Source organism: Homarus americanus, unplaced genomic scaffold (assembly GCF_018991925.1).
Source record: "Homarus americanus isolate GMGI-L3 unplaced genomic scaffold, GMGI_Hamer_2.0 scaffold36188, whole genome shotgun sequence".
NCBI lineage: Eukaryota > Metazoa > Arthropoda > Malacostraca > Decapoda > Nephropidae > Homarus > Homarus americanus.
Genome location: NW_024718183.1, coordinates 2,653,065 through 2,664,828, shown reverse-complemented (window position 1 = coordinate 2,664,828; position 11,764 = coordinate 2,653,065). Strand labels below are relative to the sequence as shown.

Below are 11,764 nucleotides of genomic sequence, written 5' to 3'. Positions count from 1 at the left end.
GCATATTAAGCCGCCTACAGTTTGGTCAGCTCTGATCTTGAATTGTTGGTACAGTACTGTACTTCATCTTTGATGTGTGGAGTGTACATCCTGTATGTGTAAAGATTACAATTACGGGTCAAAGTTTTGTCTTAGTACACAACTTTGAGAACTTGCAAATCAAAGAAATTTAGAATGTTAGCAGTATTCTAAGAACTTAGCCTTACCCAGTTCTATCCCCCCCCCCACCCACATACAGGGACTGGAGATGCTATAAACCACCAAGTATCCAAGATCTACTTTTTGCTTGCATGTTTCCTGCTTACACCCATCATTGGGATTACAATTTATGTAGCCATTGAATACCGAACCAAAATTTTGAGCCTGTATTGCTGCACATCAGACTTGAAACATATTGCTCAGAAAATTAACTTTTAATCTGATCCATTTTAATATCTACTAATCAGACTACATAAAAGAGTAAAGAAACCACCAAACCCCTTCACAGTATTTATTAAAACTTTAAAGACGATGGTAGCCATAAATCACCGTGTTGTGGTATATCTGCAAAGAAAAGAAAAACTTGTTGGAGAACTTTTAAACAAACTTATCTATACACTAAGTACTAACTACATTTAAAGTATTACCAACAATGATGTATAATTCTTTACAGTGAAAATAGATGTCACAAACATGAAGAAAGTGTTATAACGAGTGACCGTTAAGCGTGAAACCTCCATCTAATGGACTATATGGAGAGTTAAGCCAGTTTATATGGAGTCTGTACTATGCATGAAAGGAATCAACAATAACAAACCTTGGGGGGGTTAAAGGAAGGAGTCTACTTTGACCTCGCACGCATCTTCCTGCGCTTTCTCTTAAGCCTGCGCATACGCTTCTTCCTCCACTGCAAAACAAAATTCATAATTAATCATCTAAAAACAATCACATGAGTCATGTTGAATTAAATATTTATCATACATGCCAGACAATGAAATACACATAGGACCTCTGGTGTACCCATAGACACATGCTCCGAGAAACAAGGACAGCGAGACCCTGACTTGGAATGTGCAGATCAGTTTTGGTCCCAACTATTGATTTTCAAGAATGCACCCAACAAGGAGGAGTTAATTCCAAGGAGTCGAGAATAGACGGATCAAGAAAACAGAATTTGAACTCTACGAGATTTGGAGATGGGTGCCTGGTCCAGCTCGGCCTCAGAGGTAGAACCGTTTCCAGCTAAAAGATAGTGTTACACACAACTTGAACCTCTATCACATGAGCCAACAAAGATACAACCTTCCTGGAGAGAGAAGTCATCAGACGAGTCAGGACGGTTCATCTTGTCTCTGATATATCAATCAGTTAATGCAGCAATATTTGACCTGTTGCTCTATGGCATCACCAGTGTAGACATTTCTGGGGTTTTCCTTATCTACAGTAAGAGACACCACAAGGAATGATTCCAAAGGTTCCTAGTTAACCTGCAACCATGTTCCAGAGCATTACTCATTGTGTGTTTGATTTGTATATACACTTTACATTTTAATATTTATTTATACTACTGTACCCATTCACATTCCACATTTTTTACTTCCGTAATACTCTGCAGTACTCCAATACCATATTTCCCAGCCTATAAGATACCGTTTCCCCCTAAAATTACCATTAAAATCAGCCTGCATCTGATAAGATGAAGGTCAAGTTTAAGGTAGGAAGTTCTGCTGAACACAAAACCCAGATGTCAAATATTTCCCAGATGATCAAGAAATATAACATGCTTATACTGTACTGCACTGTGCTTAAATAAGGAGAAACAAAATAGCCTACAGCACCTCTTGTTTTTGGCATAGCCAACACCACCTACAGGCAGGGAAACAAACTTCCATAAAAGTACCAACGCAATATTGCCTTTACAACCGAAGTCTCTGTATTAATGCCCTGAAAAAATTTCCGTGTTTATTCAGTTACTATTATTTCTATTATTCTATGTTCATATAAAATATTTTGTTCACCCTCATCTTGTATATTGTGGTAGGGTTCTTGTAGCATGGCAAAGTAGCTGACCCAGGCAAGCATCATAACCCGTATGTACAGTACAGCATATCTTTAGATTAGTAAACCCCTCGAGTAATCAACAATGTACAGTCGGGCCAAATGTTCGCTTCCTCCCAAACTGAAACCGTATTGACCCCAAATGAGATTAAGCCTAACACCCCCAACATATGAGTCAGGGTTAAAGTCAACATTCCTACCCCTAATCTACTATCATATTCGAAAAGGACGTCTAATTATAAGAATTTTCTTCCATTACATTACCATCGCAAACATATAATAATTGCGATAGCACATCAAAAATCTTTCTCTATTTTCTTCCATTAATCTTCCGCCATTATTGCCTACCTCACCCCCCCCCCATGAGTCCCACACTGCATGTCCCCTTCACAAATCATTGGCAAAGGTGGGCACGCACAACTTTTATGTTAGCAATGTAAACTTAACTGCTGAAATAGTTGCGCCGTAACAGCAACAAATTCCTCAAAGTTGCACCGCAGTGCAACCGCAACTTTAAAAATGTAACAAATACTAAAATAAAAAACTTGCCTATGTACAAGTAAAAAAATATAATTGATACAAAAGTGTTAATATCAATATTTTATTACAAAAAAAGAAGAAAAAAAAAAGCTTAAAGTTAACTACAGAAGATCCACGTTTCCCTTCATGAACACCAGCATCTCAAAGTTTGGGTCACCAAAATCAGTGATATGCTGCCCGACCCGTGTCATGTGCATGCGGAATTATTCCGTCAGAAACGCCTATTTCCGTAATGCGCAGCTCTAGGGATGCCCGTTTGCTTATGCTGTCGTATTCCAATTTTCAATTATTGCCAAAAAATTTTGCGTGTTACACTTGAAAATGCTTGTAAAAGTGGCGCCGCAACTCTCTGGAAAAACATGTGGTGCAACTGCCCACCTTTGGGTATTGGTCAGTGGGGTTAAGACCGAGAAAAGCAAAGAGGAATAATGAACTGAGGGTAGCAATGGAGGCAAAGTCAATCCCCAAGGGATTCTATCAAATGTATAAAAAAAACAAGAAAAGATTGGACCAACACAGTCAGATACCGCCGAGGTAACAACGACGGAGAAATGAGCAATAATCTGAATAAATATTTTTCCAGTTTTCACCACCGAAAATTTGAAGATTAAGCGTGATAGTAGTGACTAGTAACTATGTTAGTAAGCAAATAGACAAACTAAAGCCTAATAAGTCACCAGGTCCCTATGATATATTTACCAGAGTATTAAAGGAATGTAAGGAAGAGCTAAATATGCACCAAGCAAAGTTGTTTAACATGTCCTTAAAAATGTGTAGTGCCAGAATCCTGGAGAATAGCGAAGAGAAATTAAAGAATATCACTATCAGAAAAGAGGATGTTCTTAAGAGGATAAATAAATTAAAGACAATCCCCAGGGCTGGATGACATCTTCCCTCGAGTCTTGAAAGAGTGTAGGGAACAGATTAGCGGACACCTCGTAAATTTGTTTACAAAATCATTAGATACGGGAGTTGTGCCAGAGATGTGTTCAACAGGCAAACGTAGTACGTATCCATATTCAAAAAGGGAGACGGCATCAGTGTCAAATTACCGGCCGATCAGTCAGTTTGACGTCAGTAGTGGGGAAATTTCTTGAATCGATTATAGCAAATTGCATCCGATTGCATTTACAGTAAAGCAAATTAATCTACGACTCTCAACATGGGTTTACAAAGAGAAAACCTTTAACAAATCTGTTGACTTTTTTTTAGGAAAGTCTTCGAGGTAGTAGATAACGACGAAAATTACGATGTTATTTACTTAGACTTAGCAAAGCATTTGACAGATTACCGCATCAGAGGCTTCTGAAAAAAATTAAGGCTCATGGTATCGAGGGGAAAGTTTTAAATTGGATAAAATCATGGGCTCACCGATAGAACGCAGAAGGTCAGCGTAGATGGTGTTAAATCTGAGTGGGGCCGTGTAACCAGTGGGGTTCCCCAGGGGTCAGTACTAGGCCCACTCTTGTTCATAATCTACATAAACCATCTAGATACTGGGATCAGCAGTGACATAAGCAAGTTTGCGGATAACACCAAAATAGGGTGGCAGATTAATTCGGGACAGGATGCAAATGCACTATAGGAGGATTTAAATAAACTGAAGGAGTGGTCAGAAAAATGGCAAATGAAATTCAACACCAGCAAGTGCAGCGTACTTAATATTGGAAGAACAAATACTGTCAATATATACAGCCTTAACATCAACCTGAGAAGTCGACTCGTGAAAGAGACTTAGGGGTACTTGTAAACCCGGACCTATGGCCTAGAAAACAGTGCGTTAATGTTCGAAATAAGGCAAACTGAGTATTAGATTATATATCTACAAGTGTAAGTAATAGAGTGCAGAGGTCTTATTGCAACTATATCTTGCGCTAGTCAGGCTGCACCTCGATTATGCGGTTCAGTTCTGGTGCCCTTATTATAGAATGGATATCAATTCACTGGAGTCGGTGCAGCGATGAATGACGAAAATGATTCCGGGACTTAAAAGCCTTCCATATCAAGATAGGTTAAAGAAACTAAACTTGCATTCCCTAGAAAGACGAAGAGTACGGGGAGATATGATAGAAGTATTTAAGTGGGTGAAAGGAATCAATAAAGGGGATATAGATAAAGTTCTTATAACATCCCAGCAGGATAGGACTCGTAGCAACCGCCTGGGAAGATATTGGAGGCATAATGTGTTGTCTAATGGTAGACCCTGCTGCCATATGGCATCACGAAAATTGTGACCAAGTCCCAGGTTGCTCATCTGACTTTCTGCTTCATTTACACGCAATTGCAGGGTCTCAATTGTTTCTCTTACCATTGACAACACAACATACATATATCACTTCTCATTTTTTATCTTTTTTTTTTCATTTTTGTATTTATAGTTCTTTATTATTAATATTATTATTATTACAGTTACTGTATTATCATCATTATTTTATTTTTGTTTTATCAAATTTTATTTACTATGAATTATTATGACTTTTTTTATTATTACATTTATGCCCCAATGTGGATCAGTGACCTGTGCCCGGTGGGCTAATTCCGTAAAAAAAGGTTGGATAAGTTTAGGTTTAGGAGGGAGATATGAAGCAACTGGTTCACAAATAGGGTGGTGGACAAGTGGAATGAGCTTAGCAACTTTGTAGTAAGTGCTGGAATGGAAATTTTTAAAAGGAGTCTAAATAGATTCATGAATGATAGAGTGGTATTAACTCTCGAAAGGAGCTGCCATGCACAGGCCAACCAGCCTATTGCAGACTTCGTATGTTCTTAATACCGATTTTCAAGAAGGGAGATAGATCACTATCCTCTAACTACCGTCTAATCAGTCTGACATCAATTGTAGGCAAATTACTGGAAGCAATCATTTCAAACTTTATTTGAAACCACCTGGAGAAGCACAAGTTGATCAATGATTCCCAACATGGCGTCACAAGCGGGCACTCATGTCTAACTAATCTATTAACATTCTTTTCATCTGTTTTTGAATCGGTGGATGAGGGGCACAATTATGTGGTAGATCTCGATTTTAGCAAAGCTTTTGACAGAGTCCCCCACAAAAGGCTAATAAGAAAAGTGGAGATATTCTAAAATGGATTAGGGCATGGTTACAGGACAGAAAACAGCGAGTGAGCATTAACGGTACTAAATCCGATTGGAGCAACGTCAGTAGTGGAGTTCCCCAAGGCTCGGTACTGGACCATTATTATTTATTATATATACATAAACGACAGATATCGGCGCAGACAGCAACTTAAGTAAATTTACTGATGACACTAAAATAGGGCGTGGAATTAAATATGACGAGGACTCCGCAAAACTACAGGAAGACAAAAAAAATTTTCGAATGGTCTGAAAAAATGGCAGATGAAATTTAATGTGGACAAATGTAAAGCACTCGGTATAGGAGATGTAAACAGGGAAACCAGATACCAGATGAACAACGATGTTATTGAGAAATCAGACTGCGAGAGCGATTTCTGAGTAATGATAAGTAGGAATCTTAAGCCAAGTAAGCAACGTGTTTTGCTCGAAACAAGGCTAATAAAGTACTTGGGTTCATACAAAGGAGTGTTAGTTACAAGACTAGCGAAAACATCTTAAGACTATATCTTGCGCTTGTGAGACCTCACTTGGATTACGCAGTTCAATTCTGGTCACTGTATTACAGACTGGATATAGAATCCTTGGAAGGAATTCAGAGGGGAATGACGAAGACTAATCCCGGGCATTAGGAACCTTGAGTATAGAGACAGGTTAAAGCATCTTAATTTGCACTCCCTCGAGAGACGTAGAGTGAGGGGCGACATGATATGTGTATAAATGGAAGTCAGGGTTAAACAAATGGGACATTACAAAGGTACTCAAACTATCCAACCATGAGCGAACTCGTAACAATGGTTTTAAATTAGACAAATTTAGATTTCGGCGTGAAATAGGTAAACACTGGTTTGGAAACAGTAGTGGATGAATGGAACAAGTTACCAAATATCATCATTAACTCAAATATGCTGGATAGCTTTAAACATAGGTTGGGTGGATATATGAGCAATAGGGGTTGGGTGTCAATGGGACTGCCCAGTATAGGCCAATAGGCCCGCTGCAGTTTCCTCCATTCTTATGTTCTTAAGTATAAATAACTGGTAATACTTCATTAGAAATTGCATTTATTGGGAAAAGACATGCACACTGCAGGTATAAAACCTGTAAAGGAACGGTGAATTTTTCTTTAGGCACCGGTCTCTCTCGCTGTTATTAATATGCATTTCGTAATGTTTAGACTAGTATTTCCGGCGGAAATGAATATCATTCGTCCGAAATTCATCAAATATCATCGGAGAAACATTTTTAATATCCAAACAAAGACCAGTGCAAAATAAAAATTTACCAAAAACTATCGTCTTACTATTGTAGGAGAGTTTTAGTCTGAATTAACTACAGTATTGGTTAATCCAGGTGGAAACTCTTCCTCTTTCTATACCTTCATCCACTGCACCCAAAGCAACAGGATGCAAGGGTGTCTTGTTAGAAGGCAAGCCACTTGACTGGGTCCGACTAATTACCCAAATGTCGCCTAATAAATCACCTGGTCCCGCTGAGATATTTGCCAGAGTATTAAAGGAATGTAAGGAAGAGCTTAGTATGCCCTTAGCAAAGTTGTTTAACATGTCCTTAAAAACAGGTGTAGTACCAGAATCCTGGAGGATAGCAAATGTAATACCGATTTTCAAGAAGGGGGATAGATCACTATCCTCTAACTACCGCCCAATCAGTCTAACATCAATAGTAGGCAAATTACTGGTAAGCAATCATTTCAAACTATTCGAAATCACCTGGAGAAGCACCGATTGATCAATGATTCCCAGCATGGCTTCACAAGCGGACGTTCTTGCCTAACTAATCTATTAACATTCTTTTCATCAGTTTTCGAATCGGTGGACGAGGGGCACAATTATGATGTGGTATATCTCGACTTTAGCAAAGCCTTCGACAGAGTCCCCCACGAAAGACTAATTAGAAAGGCAGAAGCACATGGCATCAAAGGTGACATCCTTAAATGGATTAGGGAATGGTTACAGGACAGGAAACAGCGAGTGAGCATTAACGGCACCAAGTCCCATTGGAGCAACGTCACAAGTGGAGTTCCCCAAGGCTCAGTACTTGGACCATTATTATTTATTATATACATATACGACATAGATATCGGCATAGACAGCAACATAAGTAAATTTGCTGATGACACTAAAATAGGACGTGTTATTAAATCTGACAAGGACTCGGCAAAACTACAGGAAGATCTAAAAAAAACTTTCAAATGGTCTGAAAAATGGCAGATGAAATTCAACGTCGACAAATGTAAAGTACTCGGTATAGGAGATGTAAACAGAGAAACCAGATACCAGATGAACAACGATGCCATACAGAAATCCGACTGTGAGAGAGATTTAGGAGTAATAAGTAGGAACCTTAGGCCAAGTAAACAATGTGTTTTTGCTCGTAACAAGGCTAATAAAGTACTTGGGTTCATGCAAAGGAGTGTTAGTTACAAGACTAGCGAGGTCATCCTAAAACTGTATCTTGCTCTTGTGAGACCACACCTGGATTACGCAGTTCAGTTCTGGTCACCGTATTACAGAATGGATATAGAATCCTTGGAAAGAATTCAGGAGAATAACAAGACTAATCCCGGGCATTAGGAACCTTGAGTATAAAGACAGGTTAAAGCATCTTAATTTGCACTCCCTCGAGAGACGTAGAGCGAGGGGCGACCTGATAGGTGTATAAGTGGAAGGCAGGGCTAAACAAAGGGGACATTACAAAGGTACTCAAACTATCCAACCAGGAGCGAACTCGTAACAATGGTTTTAAATTAGACAAATTTAGATTTCGGCATGAAATAGGTAAATACTGGTTTGGAAACAGTAGTGGATGAATGGAACAAGTTACCAAATATCATCATTAACTCGAATACGCTGAATTGCTTCAAACCTAGGTTGGATGCTCATATGAGCAATAGGGGTTGGGTGTAAACGGGACTGCCCAGTATGGGCCAATAGGCCCGCTGCAGTTTCCTCCATTCTCATGTTCTTATAAGAACATAAGAATGGAGGAACCATTGTTACGAGTTCACTCCTGGTTGGATAATTTGAGTACCTTCGTAATGTCCCCTTTGTTTAGCCCTGCCTTCCACTTATACACCTCTATCAGGTCGCCCCTCGCTCTACGTCTCTCAAGGTAGTGCAAATTAAGATGCTTTAACCTGTCTCTATACTCAAGGTTCCTAATGCCCGGGATTAGTCTTGTCATTCTCCTCTGAATTCTTTCCAAGGATTCTATATCCATTCTGTAATACGGTGACCAGAACTGAACTGCGTAATCCAGGTGTGGTCTCACAAGAGCAAGATACAGGTTTAGGATGACCTCGCTAGTCTTGTAACTAACACTCCTTTGTATGAACCCCAAGTACTTTATTAGCCTTGTTACGAGCAAAAACACATTGTTTACTTGGCTTAAGGTTCCTACTTATCATTACTCCTAAATCTCTCTCGCAGTCGGATTTCTCTATGGCATCGTTCATCTGGTATCTGGTTTCCCTGTTTACATCTCCTATACTGAGTACTTTACATTTGTCGACATTGAATTTCATCTGCCATTTTCAAATAATGGTCCTACATGAATAAATCGGGTTACCAATCACTTCTCGACTAGTATTTGGTGTCACAAAGTAAAAAAAAAAATTGGAAAACGTAATTTAATTTGAGTTAATAGATCGAGTGCATGTACCTAACCTAATCTAACCTAACACAACTCGGATTAAATTACGTTTACCAATTTTTTTGACTTTATGACACCAAATAATAATCGAGAAGTGATTCACAGCCTGATTTACGCTTGTACGACCATCATTTGACTTCATTGCGGCTACATTTGGGTAATTACTCGCTCCCTCGGTACATGCATGCGATCTATTAACTCAGATTAAAGTAAGTTTTCCAATATTTTGACACCAAATACTAGTCGAGATGTGATTAGCAGTCCGATATATTCATGTAGGACCATTATTTGACTTCATTGCGGCTACATTTGGGTAATTAGTCGGACCCCAGTACTTGGCTCTACACCGATGCTGCCTCGCTGGGGTTAACAGGCCTATTTCTTTGTTTTATTTCACTATTTTTTTTAACGATACAAACGTTAAGAGAAAATTGAACGGCTTAACGTATTAACAGTTTCTCTTGACTGTCCTGCCCACAAGCCTTGAGCACATGGTCCACTCGCCCCCTAACATCATCAATAAACAAAAATATTAGTACGGACTAATGTAGTTACTGCTCGTTCATATTACTAAAGTTAAAGTAATTAATAACTGTCAATTGACGTGAAAATAAAAAATAAATTCCATCAAGTGACACACCTATCACTGCACTTCACAAAATATAAGTACAGTATGTGCTGAACTAGGACTCATAACCCAGCGTGCACGACATGACACTCCAACAGTAAAGGTTTTATCTAAATAATACAATAATCTGGCTTACCTTGGCGCGCATTCTGCCGGAGTATTAACCTGGAAGAGGAACAGATTAAAGATTAGTTTAAATTCAACCAAGATATACGAATAATACGCCAGATGCAGACAGATAAATATTGAGCAGGGAGCAACACGTCCTCACCTCACAAGACAGACGCTGGGAAGACTCTACGCCTGCCCGGACGTGACGTCATAGCATTCAAAATATTAAGATTTTAAATAAATTTCTTTGGATGATTGTAAAGATCAGATTTTACTCAATATTTTTTTTTAAATATTAGGAGTTCTATGTTTTGCCTATAACTGTTATATGTACAACAAAACATTCATGCGCATTTGGTTATCGATTATCTTGCCATGTTTTTATATATATGACTTATATCACTACATTAGTGGATATATCCCCGAATAAAAATTATTTAATCCTTCGATTTTTATATATCATGAAACCTATAGTTCAAAAAATAGTATGAATAAATTCATTAATTTATTATAAAAATTGATGTTGACATTATTAGTATTGAGTATCGGGTAGTGTGGCCGGTGATGAGTGATGGTAAACATGTCAGACGCGGGAGGGCCCACCTATGCCAGCCTAACACAGGCCAACCCTACTATCATTAATGGGTTGGCTGGGGTGGACCTTCAGACGGGTCACCAGGCGATGATGAACCACACGGACCACACGATGATGAACATGATGAACACGGTGGGGGTCCAAGGCACGGCGGTCCAGACAATGCCAACACAAAATTTAGCAACAGTAATGCCAGCTCCCAGCCACCAACAGGCCGCTCCCGATGTTAAACCAGACACCATGGGGGATGCTACCGTATCTGTGGATAGGAATACACTTATGGCAGTGCTGCAATTCCTGAAAAAAAATAATATGAAGGTAAGATCTGTATTCATGTCCCGCCACCGGTAGTAGAGAGGTGAGGTTATACCCGGGAATGGCTTTTGGTTAAACGACAACTTAATGAAACTTTTCTTACCTCGAGAATCTTACAAAATTTATCGTTACTGTGGGTAGTTTCAACGGTAAAGGTGTAGACAATAGCAGGTTAGGGTTATCTCGTACCCAAGATAAATCGTACCCAAACGAGTCGACTCGTACCAAGACAAAATCCCCAGGGTCGGATAAAATTTTCCCTCGAGTTTTGAAAGAGTGTAAGGAACAGATTAGCGGACCCCGCGTAAATTTATTTAAAAAATAATTAGACGCGAGAGCTGTGCCAGACTTGTGGAAACGGGCAAATGTAGTACCCATATTCAAAAAGGGGGACACAGAATCAGCGTCAAATTGCCGGCCGATCAGTTTGACTTCAGTCGTGGGGAAATTTCTTGAATCAAATATAGCAAATAGCATCCGATCTCATTTAGAGAAAAACAAATTAATCTATGACTCAACATGGATTTACAAAGGAAAAAATCTTATCTATCAAATCTGCTGACATTTTTTAGGAATGTTTATGAGGTAGTAGATAATGACGAAAATTACGATGTTATTCACTTATTTTTAAAATGAAATGCAGTAGTAATAAGGATATAAAAGAACAAAGAGTGAGAATATTGGCCACACATATACAGTATAATAAGTTATGGTATTAATACTCTGGATAGATTTGTTTAAAAAGTCACTAACACACGGAAACAAGA

General features: G+C 38.8%; 1 protein-coding gene and 1 long non-coding RNA gene across 2 annotated transcripts in view; one reads left to right on the top strand and one right to left on the bottom strand.

Annotated features, from left to right (window-relative positions):
* Nucleotides 1-476: 476 nt before the first annotated feature.
* Nucleotides 477-10,372, bottom strand: LOC121859251. Its single transcript, XR_006087624.1, has 4 exons — nucleotides 10,248-10,372; nucleotides 10,113-10,141; nucleotides 797-886; nucleotides 477-543 (listed from the first exon to the last, which is right to left on the bottom strand). It is a non-coding gene; the product is annotated as an uncharacterized LOC121859251 (long non-coding RNA).
* A 253-nt stretch (nucleotides 10,373-10,625) lies between these two features.
* The window catches only part of LOC121859249 (transcription initiation factor TFIID subunit 5-like), a 20,979-nt gene continuing 19,840 nt past the window's right edge, over nucleotides 10,626-11,764 (top strand). Inside the window, exon 1 of the mRNA XM_042355998.1 lies at nucleotides 10,626-11,000. Coding sequence (XP_042211932.1) covers nucleotides 10,659-11,000 — 342 coding nt within the window. The 5' untranslated portion in view covers nucleotides 10,626-10,658. The remainder of the gene's footprint in view (nucleotides 11,001-11,764) is intronic.